At 46.8% G+C, this 17,996-nt stretch overlaps 1 protein-coding gene and 1 pseudogene across 1 annotated transcript in view; one reads left to right on the forward strand and one right to left on the reverse strand.

The window, feature by feature from the left end:
- The window catches only part of LOC119350697 (putative leucine-rich repeat receptor-like protein kinase At2g19210), an 11,755-nt gene extending 6,346 nt beyond the window's left edge, over positions 1-5,409 (reverse strand). The window contains exons 1-2 of the mRNA XM_037618401.1: positions 5,322-5,409; positions 4,641-5,190 (exon numbers count right to left, since the gene is read on the reverse strand). Of these exons, the coding sequence (XP_037474298.1) occupies positions 4,641-5,190; positions 5,322-5,409 (638 nt within the window). The remainder of the gene's footprint in view (positions 1-4,640; positions 5,191-5,321) is intronic.
- Positions 5,410-7,546: 2,137 nt separating this feature from the next.
- Positions 7,547-12,052, forward strand: LOC119350698 (annotated as a pseudogene).
- Positions 12,053-17,996: the final 5,944 nt, after the last annotated feature.

A 17,996-nucleotide genomic window follows, 5' to 3' on the forward strand; every position in this document is an offset into this window, starting at 1 on the left:
TGCATTCACGGAATTTTGCGAGGCTCAAGGGATCAAGAGGTATCTTACGGCACCATATTCACCGCAGCAAAATGGTGTTATGGAACGGAGGAATCAAACCGTGGTGGCAATGGCACGAAGCATGTTGAAGAGTAAAGGCATGCCGGGCAAGTTTTGGGGTGAGGCGGTCAATATGGCCGTTTATCTGTTGAACCGGGCTCCAACCAAGAGTGTGGTTGGGATGACGCCGTACGAAGCATGGTACGGACACAAGCCCACAGTTGATCATCTTCGCACTTTTGGGTGCGTGGCGCATGTAAAAACGGTGGGTGGGCATACTAGCAAATTGACGGATCGGAATACTCCAATGGTGTTGGTTGGCTATGAAAAAGACACGAAGACATACCGTGCGTGCAACCCCTCAACCAATAAGGTGGTTGTGACGCGTGACGTAGTCTTTGAAGAAGCAAGGTCATGGAATTGGAACTCCACCGAGCCAGTATACCCGTCTTCCGATGATATTTTCAACGTTGTTTATGATGATTACGAGCATACAGACATTGGTGATCAACCGGAGACGTCGGCCGCGACAAACGGCGCGGACGGCGCGGCAGAAAATGGAGACGCGCCAGCTACTCCCGCTGCGTCACACGCGCACGAGCAAGAAGGACCGGCTGGTGTGCCTGAAGACACGCCAGGCAGCGCCAGCGGCGCTCGACCTGGTGGCTCACATATGCGTGGAGGCACTGGACGAAGCCCATCAGGAGTCTGTCCACCTCAAAGCCCAGGTGGCTCATCAACCAGCCTGGGAAGCCCACGTGGTGCACAACTGCACATGAGCTGGCTGGTTCTCCTATAAGAGTAGGAGAAGGAACACCAATCTCAACTGGTTCATCTGGTGGACGTACAGCCAGTCCAGGAGTGCTCCAATCGCCAGAAATCGGGAGTTTGGCAACTCCAGATGATGTTACTTCGTCTTTGACTGAACAGGAGAGAAGGGAACGTCCGCCGTCACCAGTACGTCTTTGATCAGTGGTGAATTTATATCCAAAGGAAGCACTTCCAAAAGTAAATCCTGTGAAAATTAAAGGAAGAGGACGGCGGTGTCTGCTTAGCGTCGAGGAACCGACGAAATTTGAAGATGCAAACACGGAGGAGTGTTGGCGTCGTGCTATGGACGAGGAGTTGGGATCAATCCAAGACAACAAAACATGGGAGCTCGTGGATCCACCCAACGACCATAAAATCATAGGGCTCAAGTGGGTGTACAAAGTCAAGAAAGATGCCGAAGGAAACTTGGTGAAGCATAAGGCAAGGCTCGTAGCCAAAGGATACGTGCAAGAGCAAGGTGTAGACTTAGAGGAAGTGTTCACTCCTGTCACAAGGATGGAATCGGTGAGGCTAGTTATAGCTCTCGCGGCTCAAGAATCTTGGAGGCTACATCACATGGATGTAAAATCCGCGTTTTTGAATGGGGAGTTAAAAGAAGAAGTATATGTGAAGCAACCACCGGGTTACATCAAAAAGGGAGAGGAGCACAAGGTGTTGAGACTACATAAGTCATTGTACGGGCTATGCCAAGCTCCTCGGGCATGGAACATCAAGCTTGATCGTACACTAGTTTCTCTTGGTTTTGAGAAGAGTCCACTGGAGCATGCTATGTACAAGGCGAGGTAAAGGCAAGGATCGTCTCCTAGTGGGCATCTATGTTGATGATCTCTTGATAACTGGAGCAGATGAGGAGGAGATTGCTAGGTTCAAGCTACAAATGAAGGAGCTTTTCAAGATGAGTGATCTAGGGCTCTTGACTTACTATCTCGGGATCGAGGTACATCAAAAGCCGGAGGAAATCACACTATGCCAGGAGGCATATGCAAAGAAGATTCTTGAAAGCTGTAGCATGGAGGACTGCAATCCAAGTCATGTTCCAATGGAGCCTCGACTTAAACTTAGCAAGAGGAGCCAAGCACCCGCGGTTGATGCAACGGAGTATAGAAGTGTGGTCGGAAGCCTAAGGTATCTTGTGAATACACGACCAGACTTGGCCTATTCCGTTGGCGTAGTGAGTCGCTTCATGGAAGCACCCACGACAGAACATTGGGCAGCTGTGAAACAAATACTCAGGTACATCAAAGGGACAACTAACTTCGGTTGTGTCTATTTAAGAGAAAAGCGAAAGGAGATGGTGGAGCTACTTGGCTACAGTGATAGCGACTTGGCAGGAGATATTGACGACCGTAAAAGTACCTCGGGCGTGGCATATTTCTTGGGAAGAAGCATTGTGAGTTGGCTATCACAAAAGCAGAAGGTGGTCGCATTATCATCTTGTGAAGCGGAGTATATTGCAGCTGCAACCGCGGCGGATCAAGGTGTGTGGCTAGAAAGGCTACTCGGTGACCTCACTGACAAGGAAACGGAAGGAGTGGTGCTCTATGTTGACAACAAGTCCACGATTGCTCTATGTAGAATCCAGTGCATCATGATAGAAGTAAGCACATTGATATAAGGTATCACTACATACGAGATTGTGTGGAAGAAGACAAGATTGAAGTCAACTACATTTGCACCGGCGATCAGCTTGCAGATATCCTGACCAAGTCTTTGGGACGACAGAAGTTCACGGAGATGCGGGGAAAAAATCAGCGTCCAAGCTGTGAAGTGAAGACATCGTGGTTGGGGGGTGATTGTTAGAATCAACCACGTAGTGTGACCAGTCCGGTATGGACTTGGTACAGTCACCAAGTAGGATTTGTATTTGGACTAGGACTAGGACTAGTAGGACTAGCTTAGCTAATATATATACTGTTGTACCCCCGTGTAATCAGACCAGATCGATCAAAGCAATAAAAAGTAAAGGCTCGACACGGGCCTTTAGCCATCGCTCGCGTCTCGTGTGTCCTCGTGTGCTTGCTAGCTTTAGACTTGTACGTGCGTGTGCTCGTCTCCGTCGAAGCAGCCGGAAGTAATCGGCTGTAGCTTGTACGTCGCTGCATATTATCGGAAAGTACTCGACAACAGCGTCGTCAAGGTCGGGTCTGTGCCAACACCCTTCTATGTCTCTACCGGGTAGCAACGGCCGAACTGCACAGTGAGACAAAGCAGGCCGCAACGGCACGGCGCCCCTCAACGCGTATAGCCGTGATGCTCCAGAGCAACGCTCAATCTGGGAGAGGAGTGGAAGAAGAGGGAGGATCGAGAGATTGTCCCTCCATGAATGCCTGCTCTCCTTACTGGGCTCCCCTCTCCTTACTGGGCTCCTGAGGCATCGCCTCGACGAAGAAACACGGGAGAGATGTCCCTCTCATCGCCCCTGCGTTAGCGCGCACGTGCTCCGGCCCCGGCCCATGCAGTGAAGGAAAGTCTAGTCCGAGATGCAACTTCTTCCGTCAGAGACATCAGCTGGCCCAGCTCGTCGACGCGCCAAGCACGTCTGCAGAAGAGCACCGATTAGCTTCACGATATAAAGACGGCCGCAAAAGAAATACAATGGAACAGGTGACGACACTGTACCTGCCATCTGCGAACAGAAGTTAGACGTCAAAGTCGCGAGCGCGGCAGCCGATGGCCGGCATCCTCGTACTCACGGCCGCTCTTGCGCGAGGCGTCGCCGTCATCAAAGAAGCGCGCCACCGTCGACTCGGGTAGCTGCGCTGCCGCATCTGCATTCAGCCTAGCGCGTTCGTTGGGGTCGGTAGTATCCGACGGCGGCAGCCTGACACACCACACACGCAAGCCCAACACTGCCGTGTTCATGGCCGCCGCCATGGTCTACACGCAGCTCCCTCCGTGCACCTTCCTGTGAGCTGTTCACCATCAGAGGACACAGGACAGCCGATTACGATGCGGACATCGCCGTGGTTGCCGACCATGGTGAAGACTGTGCTCTTGGTCATCGGCATGGTCTGCATGCACCTCCCTCATGCAGCTTCCCGTGTGGGACGCTCGCCGCCATAGCGCATCCGACGACGACGTGGATGTCGGTTGCTAGGATAGAACCCAGGCTCTCCACCGGCAGCGCTGGCGCCATGTTCGACGGGAGGGCACGACGCCGACCAACCACAGCGGCACGCACCCTGGAAGGTCGACCTGGACGCTGTGGACCATTACGGAAAGCAGAAAGAGGAAACCAAAATGATCACGACACGGCTAACGACGGGTCTCTGGATTAGACGCTGCAAGTGGCGCCGAGTACCGCGGGCGGCAACTCTAGATTAGACGATGGAAGCGGCGCCGATCTTGATAGCGCATGCAAGCAAAGGTGGCTCGCAAAGACAGGAGCACGCAAGCGGAGAGCCCAACTCATGAAGGCCCACGCGTACATGCACACAGGAAAGAAAAGATACACAATCTAGTCAACGTATCGGCATGGCTTACAAAAAACGGAAATGGCTATAGGCACACACAATCACCCAAACCACGTTACGTAAAATTTGAAGCGAAGACCTACAGTCACCAGGGAAATTTACACACCAGGAGCCCAAAGAAATACGCGTGGCCGTGGCCCGTTTACCCTCACGTCGCAGTCAACCAAGTGGGTAAACCTGGAGGCAAAATCTTCGCCGGATATAGTGTTCTGGGTATTCGTCCATTATGAAAAAAGAATGCCTACGACGACATATGAAAAAGATGTATGCATGATTTTTGACATCAACGGTGCTTACCTGACATTCTTGGGAGTTCCAAAGTTGGTCCTGGTGACAAGAACGAGCCCTTGCGTCTCATTGACCTGCGGGTAGAGCTCGCTCTTGTGGGGCCTCAGGTTTAGGCTGGAGATAAACGGCGTCCCTGAGCCAGTATTCACGAGGCACACCTGCACGGAACCGCCAGGGACCACAACGACGACTTCCTCAATCGTCGGTGAGCTTGCATCAGAGATGTTCACCGTCTTCCAATAGTTAACCCCGAGGTGGAGGTCGAAGATGGGAAGCATGTCAAGACCGTCGTAATTGCCGTACTTGAACATGGCACGGACGAGATACTTGGGCCCTGCCGACACGAGTGGCCGGAGCGTGTAGCAGTTGCGTGCGCCGGTGGGGAAGCTGCGGACGGTGTGCCAGCCCCAGGGCATCGTCGGGGTGATGTACTGGGCAGAGATGTTATGGTTACTGCCTGCGTCGGTAAAACCAGCGTCGCCGGTGAACCGCAGCTTCGTCGTGTTGTCCACGTAGCCGACGGCATTCGCCGGCAGGCCACAGTCTATGCTTATAAAACCTGCGTATACACAGTAAACAGTTGCAGAGATTGATTTGATGAAACAGTTACTAGTACTACAATGCTATTAGTGGCCTAGTGTTTATCGAAAAAACATAGTGGCCTAGCAACATGCATAACCAGAAGATCACCAGCTAACTTGTCGATCTGGCCATGGACCTGAAGAACGACGCTGCTCGCGGCCATACTGAGAGGAAGCAAGGGCCACTGGGTCGCCATTGCTTTTGCTCTCGTCGGCGGTCCTTGATCCATCACAGGCACAGAGCCGGCCAGCAGCTAACCAGTACTTGTAGAACTAGCATACCCGGTTGGGGTAGGCATGCAGTGCAGGAGCATACAACCAGAACATGCAACTCTCCTATGTATAGGACCAATTTGTGTAACATCACATGTGCACATGCCAAGCTGTTCATATGAGCTTGCACGGTTCCTTAGAAAATAGTGCTCCAAGCTTACTAAGTTTGGGCATGCAGAGATGAGCAGATCACATGGGCGATGGTTTGACTTGCATGCGCTAGTCGGTCAACCGCCTCTCACCGGTGCGCCGCAAGACGTGCATAGCTGCTGTGATCGATTGACCGTAGACTTTGGCTTTTCTGACTTCTTCATGAGCGGTTGTCACGATGGACAGTTCATGCCAGCGATGTCTGCGACTATCCTATGCTTCGTGCCTTTTGACATTCGATTCTGTGACATTGTACAGCTTGCATTAGCTTTGATTAACGGCGGAAACTAGTAATAAACTAATACTCCCTCTGTTCGGAATTATTGTCTCGAAAATGGATGTATCTAGAACTAAAATATATCTAGATACATCCATTTCTACGACAAGTAATTCCAAACGGAGGGAGTAATACTCTATGCATGTACCGTAGTGGGTTGGGGTGGGCTGGAGTTATCCGGGAGCGTGTTGGTTTGGCGTGGCCCCTCGCACATGCAAACGGTGCCGTCATGCTCCCCACTTTGAAATATTTGTGAAGAAATTTTTTCTAGGGAGTACCTAGAATTCATCTAGATGAGATATAATTTGGTCGTGAATGGGACCAAATTATATCTCATTTAGGACCAAATTATATCTCATTTAGATGAGTTCTAGCAAAACTGTTTTTTCTAAGGAGGCATAGATTTAGAGAAAAATAGTTGTTGGCCCCCTCAGATTTTCATGATTTCCTGTTGGCCCCCCTGAACCTTTTGACTAGCTCTCCCACTGCTTAGGTGGCACTAGGCATGGAGCGGTGGCGAGGCAGCAACGTGGAGAGCGGCCGGCTGAGGGTAAGAGCGGCGAGAAGATGGCGTACTAGCACCTCTTTGATCCTCTATCTTCCCTGTTTTCGTCTCAAGAACATGAATTGATCAGTTTGATTGGATGGATCCAAACCGAGAGTGGTCGGGACTTGGACTCGAGGTCCTTATTTTCAAGAAAAAGGTACCTAATCAACGTCTTGCTAATTTACTTTCCGGTATCAGTCAGATGATGCATGCGAGTTTGATTTGATGGAATGGACAAAAAATTTGAATGATGCCGAACAAAAATCAGCTAGCTGAAAGATACTAGCAAAGATGGACAACATAACTGGGATCAAAATTCGGAGTGTGGTCCTTGTCTCTTCGGAACAAGATCAAAATCTTCATGTGCTCATGGTTCGTTAGAAGTCCACCAAAGCTATGCAGATAGATAGACTTCTTTCCCGCCAGTCTTCATTCGTTTCTCCCACATCGAGCTTCGTCGAAATCTCCTGCGATCAATTTCAGGCTCTGCCTGCAGAGATGTCAGGGCAAAGAAGGGGGCACGACCGAGCCCCACCAAGTTTGTGGCCAACAATGACGTTGACCCATTCGAAGGAAAGTCAACTACCCACCCATATTATTCACTCTTTCCTAAACCAAGTGGCCAGCCTAGGCTAGAAAAGGGCCCACCGGTCAGCCACTTACCGCTCCATGCAAGTTGTGTGATAATCAATGTTGTATTGAGGCTTTAGACATTAGTACACTTATTAGTTGTTGATCGAGTACAGTTTTATATACTCCCTCCGTTCCTAAATATAAGTCTTTTTAGAGATTCCAACGTGGACTACATATGGAGCAAAATGGGTGAATCTACACTCTAAAATTTGTCTATATACATCCGTATGTAGTCCATGTTGAAATCTCTAAAAAGACTTATATTTAGGAATAGAGGGAGTAGTCTATTGTAGGTGCATGCATGTACATTGAGATATGGATGGAGCGCCTATAGTATAAAACACATATACTTTCAGCAACATAACATATATTATCTTTTGACAAACTATGTCCGCCATATATCACGGTCCATTAGTTGCTTGCATGTGCAACGGAGCAACCAACCCAGTGAACAATGGCGATGACGCTGTGGTTGCCGCTTCTTCTCTGGATCACTGCGGCCGCCGGCATACCCCAAGCTCGCGCTCAGCCTGACAACAAAGGTAAGTACGCATGCTCGCTCAATGTTTCGTGCAATACTATTATAGCATGTGGCCAGAAATCACAACGGATGGACTGATCGCGTACCGGCTGCCGTGCAATGCAGGATTCATAACCATAGATTGTGGTCTCTCGGAGGAGATGGGCTATGTGGACAACGCCACCAAGCTCTCGTACACCCCCGACGCTGGCTTCATCGATGCCGACACCGGCACGAACCATATTATCTCGCCGGAGTATGTCGTCCCGGCTTTGGCCAAGGTTTGGTACAGTTTGCGTAGCTTCCCAACCGGCATGCGGAACTGCTACACGCTTCGCTCCCTCATGCCCGGGCTCAAGTACATGATCCGAGGGAGGTTCAAGTACGGCAACTACGACGGCCTTGATCGGCTGCCAGTGTTTGACCTCCATATCGGCGCCAACTACTGGCACACCGTGAACATCACGAACTCAACGGATGCGGTGTTCGTGGAGGCCATCGTGGTGGTGCCGGAAGACTTCATGCAGGTCTGCCTGGTGGACACCGGTGGCGGTACGCCGTTCATTTCTGGCCTGGACCTGAGGCCGCTGAAAAGAACACTCTACCCGCAGGTGACCCCGGCACAGGGTCTGGTCCTATTTGCCAGGCTCAACTTCGGCCCGACCGACGAGACCTTCTACGTTAGGTATCCCGATGATCCACACGACCGGATATGGAGGCCTTGGGGCAACAAGGTAATGTGGACCGAGATATCAATGGCCAGCGGGGTGCAGAACATAGCCAACGAAGACTTATTCGAGGCGCCCAAGGCGGTGTTGAAGACGGCGATCAAGCCTCGGAATGCCTCTGGGGACTTAGAATTCACCTGGTACCCCGTGCCCACCCCCAAAGACCCGTCCCCCGGGTACATTGCCATCCTGCACTTCGCCGAGCTAGAGATCCTACCCAACAACACTGTGCGCCAGCTGAATATCACCCTCAACAGCAAGCCGTTGTATTTGTATACAAGCGACATCGTGCCGGATCGTATCTATGATATCGCCCTCTACAACAGTGGCCCCTTCATCCGTCACAACAACTACACAATCTCCATCAACGCCACGGCTAACTCGACGTTGCCGCCTATCATCAACGCGGCCGAGATCTTCTCCCTCATCCCCACAACCAACCTTGGCACCGACTCCCAGGATGGTACGTATGTGTGTGCGTGAATGAGCTAGCTGTATGGGTAAGCACATCTTTTGTGGCACTGAAATTACAATGCGATTAACTGCAGTTTCCGCAATCATGGCGATCAAGGCCAAGTATCAAGTGAAGAAAAACTGGATGGGTGATCCGTGTGTTCCGAAGAGTATGGCATGGGATAGGTTGACCTGCAGCTACCCACCCGGCAGCCCTCCAAGGATCACAAGCGTGTAAGTACTTCCACATCTGTACCCAGGCTAGCTGACTTATGTTCATGACATACTTAACGGAAAATGAAGGTTGCACATAACTGTCGTGCAGCCTGTAGTGAAACTGATCCACTTCATTTAATTCCTGCAGAAACCTGTCCTCCAGTGGTCTAAATGGCGATATATCATCAACTTTCGCGAATCTCAAGACAATCCAATACCTGTACGTTTCCAGAGTTTTCTACTCTCTCCATCTCATAATATAATGCGCAAGTTTTTGCAAAATTCAAACATCTCAAACTTTGGTCAAATTCGTAAAGACAGTTATCAAATATATTTCATGATAATTTTTTCTACAAACTTGATCGACAATTACGAAGTTTGACTTAAAAAAATATAAACACACTATATTTTTGGATGGATAGGTCATGTATCTATTTTGACCCAGTTTGTATTTGTTTCCTGTTTGCAACAAAAAATCATATGATCATGTTTCGTATCTTGCAGGGACCTGTCAAACAATAACCTTACAGGCTCAATTCCAGATGCCCTTTCGCAATTACCTTCACTGACGTTTCTGTAAGCACGGAGACTCTCTTTGAATTTTTAAACCATTAACACGAGTTGTCATTTGAATAGATTGAGTATTTTGTTTCCATAGGGATGTTTCAGGCAACCAGCTAAATGGATCGATCCCCTCTGGACTCCTCAAAAGAGTTCGAGATGACTCTCTGGATCTAAGGTACCATCCATTTCAATTTCTCCCCATTCTATCTGGCAATGGTACTAAGAATCTCACTAAATTCTTTCATTGCATATTTTGTTAGATATGGCAACAATCCAAACCTCTGTACCAATGGTAATTCATGTCAGCTGCCTGCTAAAAGGAATAGCAAGCTAGCCATCTACATTGCTGTGCCCGCACTTCTGCTTGCAGTGATAGTATCAGTGATATTGCTACTGATTTGCTTCCTGAAACCAAAGAAGCAAGGTGAGGTTTCTGCAGCACCACAACAATCCATTGATAAATTTCCCCATATGTGAGCACCAATTAATATTAGCTAGTGCCATTCGCCACCTGTGAAGCATCAACAAACAATGCACCGGAAAACAATGTCTGCACCGACAGTTCGCTGGAACGCCTTGAGAACCGTCGGTTCACGTACAAAGAGTTAGAGCTGATAACGAACAACTTTCAACGAGTGCTTGGACGGGGCGGGTTTGGGTATGTCTACGACGGCTTCTTGGAGGATGGTACACAGGTGGCGGTGAAGCTGCGGTCTCATTCTTCCCATCAAGGCGTCAAGGAGTTCCTCGCAGAGGTATACTTTCTTTCACTACACTTGATGTTTCAGAGATCGAGAGATTTCGGAGTGAAATTTGATAAGTTGTATATGAACATTTATCTAGGCTCAAATTTTGACACGGATTCATCACAAGAATCTTGTCTCCATGATTGGTTATTGCAAGGATGGAGAGTATATGGCACTTGTCTATGAGTACATGTCGGAAGGAACACTGGAAGAGCATATTTAGGGTATGTACATTGTTTAGCAGTATATTTTTAAAAAAAAATTTGAGAAGTATCTTTTTTTACTTATAAAGATTTCAGTTGGTGGTCAAACATTCACTCCTTTTCCAACCTTCCCATGGCAGCTCTCACAAGTGTCTCTCCATACAAAACCGCCAGCATGGCAGCAAACGATCCTCTCCCAAATCCTCATAATTCTTGTGCCTCTCCTCCCCGAATCCGCTCCTCCTAGTCCTAGCACCTCCCATCGCACACCCAGCGCCCCTCCTCCAACCTCTAATTTCAACCTTCCTGGCTCAAAATCTAAATCCAATGGTGTATGCATTCATTATCGACAAAGCTAATTGAATCTTGAGAGCAAACATTGATATCCTAGCCTATCGAGGTTCATTCGGTGTATAAACCTTGTCCCAGTTCACATTGATTCAATATATTACTTAGCTAAAATATGTTTCACCTTATTTTTGTGCTTCCATAATATAGCACGCACATGTTACTAGTAGCTTGAAAATTTGCAGTATTTCTTCAAAGAAGATACTAGCTTCAGACTTTAGTACCTCTAAGGCGGTTTACTGTTATTTTTACATTTTGAAACTGACAAAATTGATTACAATGTCAATCTATTAGTGGGAAGCAACCGCAACGCATCACCTCTAGCATGGACAGAAAGGCTACGAATCGCACTTGAATCTGCGCAAGGTACGCACTTGAAGGCAAAGTGCACTGCTTTCCGTTGCCAATTTTGTCGAACGTTTTGTGTTTCAACTTTCAACAAACTTAGCACGAACTCGTCTGGTAATGTGTAGGGCTGGAGTACCTACACAAGGGTTGCAATCCGCCCCTCATCCATAGAGATGTTAAGGCCACCAACATTTTGTTGAACACGAGACTCGAGGCTAGGATCGCTGACTTTGGCTTGTCCAAGGCCTTTGACGACAGCAATGACACCCATGTGTCTACAAACACGCTCGTTGGCACCCCTGGATACGTAGATCCAGAGTACCAAGCGACGATGCAGCCAACAACAAAGAGTGATGTGTACAGCTTCGGAGTCGTGCTACTAGAGCTAGTCACAGGGAAGCCGGCCATCCTCCGGGAGCCGGTGCCCGTGAGTATCATCCAGTGGACACGTAAGCGGTTGGCACGGGGCAACATCGAGGATGTGGTGGATTCACAAATGCTTGGAGGTTACGATGTCAATAGTGTGTGGAAAGTTGCAGACATTGCACTCAAGTGCACCACACAAATGTCCATGCATCGACCCACCATGACTGATGTGGTGATGCAACTACAGGAATGCATTGAGCTCGAGAAGGCTCGTGGTGGCGATGACATCACAAGCGACACATTCTGCTCTGGCAATAGTGGTGAGAACCCGAACTTAAGTTATGATGCTTACACGACTAATCAATCTACTAATGTGAGCCAAAACAACACTACATTTGAGAAGGAGCATAATTTTAAGAGAGTGCCAACAATGGATACCGGTCCTTCTGCACGTTGAAAACTTCTATGTTTCGTTTACACGCTTGTATAAAGGCAAGTATCAGCTATGCAATTTATCTTTCTTTGTATCTATGAGATTTTGAATGTCTTGCATTTATGATTTTACCTAAGTGAGTAAGAGTGTGGAATTATGCCATATGTATAGGCAATAATAAAATATTTATTTTCTCATTAGGTTTGAGATTTGTGCCATGAATAATATTCTAAGAATTGGTGAAAAGTAATTTGTGATTCGCTTGTGAAATACAATTTGCATATGCAGAGTATTATCCATAATGGATCCCTGGTTGGAAAATATATGCAGATTCATGACTGTATTTCTTGATCACTGATATGAAGATATCAATCCGATACTAAGGACATCCAATAATTAAACTAGCAATGGAAACTGGATACAGCCAGTTACGAAATATACCATCAGAGCACCATCTTGGCCATTAGTACATCTTATATGCATTATGCAAGAGCGTAATTTGTGGGAGGAACCAACCCCAAATTTTTTTTGGTTTCAATTTTCAATCTTTTGTATCTTTTGAACCGGAACACAAAATTGGGTTTCATTTTCATACTCGTGTTTCTTGTCATGAGGGCTTTCAACAAAGATCCATTTTGAATACATTTTGATGAGTTTTTAAAGTTTCATTAAGTTTCAGCTGAAACTTGATGCAAATGACCACCAAAATCAGAAGTTTTAGAAACTAAAACTTAAAAGTTGATGTGCCCTCGTGCGGTCCAATGACTTTATAGATCACGAGGCAATATGCGATTGGGCACGGCTAGGCTGGTGCATGCCCCTGCAAATTTGTATGCATTATGCAAGTCTACATCCTTTGCAGAGATCATTGCAAGAACTGCTTATTAGGGGTCGCTAATCTTTGCTCCATAATTAGGTTATAAATGTGATTTTCACAATTATAAAAATGCCATATGCTGATGTCAGCTAACTGAGTAATTATTTCTCATTGGATTCAAATCTATTTATATACGCTTACACGGTTACTTAAAAAATAGTACACCAAGCTTAGAGGGTGCTTGGATACGTTTTAGTCCCATGACTAAAAGTAGTGGGACTAAAACTTGCTAGCCTCACCCATGCTTGGATACAAATACTAAATAGACTAAAATCAAGTTAATAAGCACTTATTGTCCTCCAAACCCTCCAATCCAGAACTTGCATGTGTTAAAGGAGAGGAGTTAAATGAGGAGAGAGAGAACTAATCCACATTTTAGTAGGGTTCCTCTGACTAAATTTTTTTAGTCTCAAGACTAATTCTAGTCTTTCTTTAGTCAGGGGTAATTGGAACTTTAGCCTCTAAAAGAGACTAGTTTTAGTCAGACTAAAAATAGTCCCTTGGATCCAAGCATGCCGTTACTAAGTTTGGGTATAGATGAGCAGATCACATGGCCGTGGGTTGACTTGAATGCGAGTCGGTCAACCGCCACTCGTGGTTGAGCCGCAAGACGTCCATAGATGCTGTGACTGATTGACCATAGACTTTTGGCTTTCCTGGCCTCTTAATGGGGCGTTTGTCACGATGGATAGTGTACGTGCCAGTGATGTCTGTGACTATACTATGTAGTAGTACGAACCTTTGACAAGTTCAAAAAAAAAGTATGAACCTTTGACATTTTGTGACACAACATAACATTAAAAAAAAATGAGACCATCCAGAACTAGCCCTTGAAGACATATTTTTATAAAAGAAACTCTAAGCACCAGAGGTCACTCCCTGACTCGAATACGGGTGGGCTAGATAGCACTGTGCTATCCAAGCCAACAGGGTGACACCCTGTTCTCTAACACTACATAGCATTAGGGCATCTCTAACTTGGACGCTCATTCTTCCTTATATGTTTGGTGCGATCAGCATACTTTTAGGCCTCTAAAGTAGACGTTTATAATGAGCCAGGCACGGGCGGGCGTTCGAAGTCTCCCAGTCTGGCTCCAAATCATGGAGCAGTGTAGGGGAGTTCGATCGTCGGGACGACAGCCCACACCCTTGCCTTCATCACTTTTTAACCAAACCCCGCCCCTCACTCCCACTCGTCCACTCCTTTCCTCTTGCAAAACCTTAGCCTTCGGCAACCACACCACTTCTGCGGGTACCACTCTGACGTGTCACCACCTCACCGTGACGTTGGACCCAGGAGCTCGGGCTCCAATGCGGGGTGTAGCTCTGCAAAAACGTGGAGAATGAGCGGCGCTAAACATAGGCGAATTCAAGACGACTGCGGTGCGAGCGCGACACTCCGGCCCGGACGGATGTTGCGGCAGCTGGGGCGGCTCCTGCGACCTTCGTTCCGCCACCATCAGCAACAACGACGACGATGATAGTAGTCCCAATGGCCTCAAAAGTCATGCCTACAAGGTTTTAGGTTTGGATTAGTTTAGACTAATTTTTAATAGTTTGGATGTAATATATATCGAACTAGTTAAATTTCATCAAATTTGCATGCAATAAATCGACCTAGTCTAAATTTCATCAGATTTGTGAGTTTGAACTGCTTGACTTGGAGAAATTTAAGGGATAGCGGTAGGCCTCCAGCCGGTCGGATGTCCACAAACATGTCTGGACATGTCCGGCGGAAATTTGAGGGCTTCCTGTTGAGGGTTAGGTGGGAGATGCACTTATCTTTCACTAACGGAAAGAAGTATCCTATGCACATACTATAATAGGGTGGCGTGGGGTCTCACGAGGTTAAAAACAGAGGATGCCCTGCTCGTTGTTGCAAAATTTGGTTGCTATATCTTAGTGAGATTGAAAAGTGACTATTTAAATTAAAAATATAAGAACTAAGAGTAGATATGATTTATTATATAGTTGTAAAATATTCATTCCTATTTATTGAATATAAGTAGCATTAGTTTTCTATGCATGGTTGGATGATAAGGTGGACTTTTCCGCAAGGATGCTTGCATGTTGAGAGAAATAAGTTAGTTGGGATAACCTATTTACTTAGATATAGGATATATGATTCTTTTCCTCCCCTCGCCCCTGCTCCCACTATGAAGACTCACCACCGTCTTCCGCTATCTACCATAGGATTTGTTAGGTTTGGTGTGGTAGGAGAGGATCAAAAGAGATTAATGGGATTACATCCCTTATAAGTCAAAATCCTTAGAAATCCTCCCTAATCTTCCCCAATCCACTTGGTGAGGGGATGAACCAATCAAGGTCTCGGGGTTTAGTGTTGGTAGTTATCATTCTTCCTCCTACTGCGCAATATGTTGTTATATATGTGTCCACTTATTCTTTTGCAGAAAGGATCAGATCTATTGAAAATACTCATCGGAACTACAAAGAACCTCTAATATAACACAAATTACATCGAGGTCCATAGACCACCGTACGACCATTATCACTCTAGCACGAGCCACCGACGCGTTGTTGCCTACGCTCCCATACTAAAGCCGGCCTAACCCTGTCGATGATAGCCGACAGTGTTCGTGCACGTGCCCCTAAGTAGTAGCGCCCCAGAGCCACAATCATCGTCCTTGAATCCTTGAATCGAGACGAAGAACCTGACACCACATCTTACCATTGTGTACACAGGACGAGGAACCTTAACGTTGTCGTCCCGAGGAGCTGACATGAATCTATACCCGAGCGTCGTCTCATCCGTCCCAATAGACGAACTTGCGAAGGATCGAAGCCTAGAATCCGCTGCCTAAAACCCTACCTATCTACTAGCCGGAGCTGAGGCACTAGAAATTAATCCTCTCCCTACCACCAGCGACTGGAGCAGCAGGCGGAGGAGAGGTGAATCCACGGGCTCGTCGGCGGAGGTCGACGGGAGAAAGACTTTCCATAAAAACCTTGCGAAAGGGGAAAGAAAAGTTGTAAAGGTCTACCAGAAAATGCTACAACAAGAAGGGGCACACCCTAGGCTATCATTATTTATTTATTTTGGATCTGTAGTAAATATTTTGTGAGTTAATAGGGATTTTTGATATTAGAATTTCAACTTACCGTAGTGGTGTCGAATGCTCATCGTCTACCAAACTATTTATTTAACACTTGTACTAATATGCATTTTGGCTTTCGAAGTTTGTACTTCTTGTTTTTAAGATCTTTTTTATCCATGAAAGTATCAAATATTTAATTTTTATTTATTCATTGGAATTTTTTATATTTTGGTCAACAAGGGTGAAGGGGCGATGCTTTAACTCTCTTTCCTTGAACATATTTCAGAATCCACGTGAAAAAATGACCCAAAAAACAATAAGAAAATATCAAACGGCAAAATAAGCAAAACTTGCCGAACAGAAAAATTCCACCTAAGCATAACATTATATTAGGCAGAGGATTCAACTCAGCTTAGCTATGTTGATTGCAACAAGGTTCATGTTGCAAAGCACTGAGTGCAACAGGATGCTTGTTGCGAAGGTTCAACAAGTAGATTAGCTTGTTGTGGAGAAAGAAAGAAAACTGTTCGAATGATTGCAACAAGGCTCATATTGCAAAGTGCTTAGTGCAACTCGAGGCTTGTTGCAAAGGCTCACTCGTGTTACAAAGCTCTTAGTGCAGCACGAGACTTGTTGCAAAGGCTAAGTGGCTCACGAGAACGGATCGGACGGCTATCCGTGACTCCATCGAACGGCCGGCCGGGTGGTCGATCTTCTAGGATTATCATCTGGCCGACGCTAAGCACACCATATATTGTTTTGTTCCCAGAATATATGCTGAACAGTTCCATGGGAAGTCAACTCTCGGCCCATGTTATTCACACAAATTTTGCCAAAGAAATGGCCACCAACCACCATGGATAGAAAAGGCCCCCCATCAGCCACTCGCGCACCGCACTGTGCAAGTTGTGGACGCATGCATGTGCTAACCCGGTTAATCATGCATGATGGTGTTGATGTGATCATTATAGTCGCTAATGACAGCCTGATCAGTGCCTGACAGGGTTGGCTTTCATGCTTAGTTATATACATGGACTCATGCATCGAGCCAAGAATCAACCACATATATCTTTTGAGCAACGAAACATATATACAATGTTCCGTTAGCTGCTCTTGCATGTGTAGTAGAGCAATCAACTTCGCCAACGATGGCGTCTGATTGGCCGTGGGTGCTGCTTCTTTGTGTCATGGCCGCTGCTCCCGGCAGTGTGTTCCAAGCCGGCGCTCAGCCTGACAACAAAGGTATGCATACTCGCTCAGTATTTATTAGAAATTTGGAGTTAACATTCTTACTACATGTTCCACAAATCACACAACCCAGTGAATTGATCACCGTGCCGTCTAATGCAGGATTCATACGGGCTACGACGTGGACTATAGCACCCAGCTCTCGTCTGCCCCAGACGCTGGCTTCACCGATGCCGGCACAAACCATGTCATCTCGTCCGAGTTCGTCAGGCCATCCATGGCCAAGAGCTGGTACAGTTTGCGCAGATTCGCGAGCGGCACTGAGGAACTGCTACAAGCTTGGCTTGCTCGTGCCCGGGCTCAAGTACCTGATCCGGCCAGATTCAAGTACGGCAACTACGACGGTCTCAACCATCCGCCAGTGTTCGATCTCCATATCGGCGTCAACTACTTGCACACCGTGAACATCTCGCAGCTAGATGAACCGATAATGGTGGAGGCCGTCGTCGTCGTGACGGACGACTTCGTACAGGTTTGCCAGGTTAACACCGGCGATGGGACACCCTTCATTCAGGGCCGGTCATGAGATTTTGGGGGGCCAGGACGAAAATACAATTTGGGGCCCTTAATAAACACATCATAGTAAAATAATATATATATATATATATATATATATATATATATATATATATTGAAAATCAGGATGCATACCAAATAATTTATGCATATTACTCGTAGTTTTAAATAGCGCGCTAAGCATCTTAGCGCCGGACCTCTTCCAAATGCTATAGCGTGCTATAGCGGAGCTATAGCACGCTATTTAAAATATTTTTTCATTTGTTTGGACCAAAGTCTTTT

The sequence above is a fragment of the Triticum dicoccoides genome, chromosome 1B (genome assembly GCF_002162155.2).
Source record: "Triticum dicoccoides isolate Atlit2015 ecotype Zavitan chromosome 1B, WEW_v2.0, whole genome shotgun sequence".
Taxonomy (NCBI): domain Eukaryota; kingdom Viridiplantae; phylum Streptophyta; class Magnoliopsida; order Poales; family Poaceae; genus Triticum; species Triticum dicoccoides.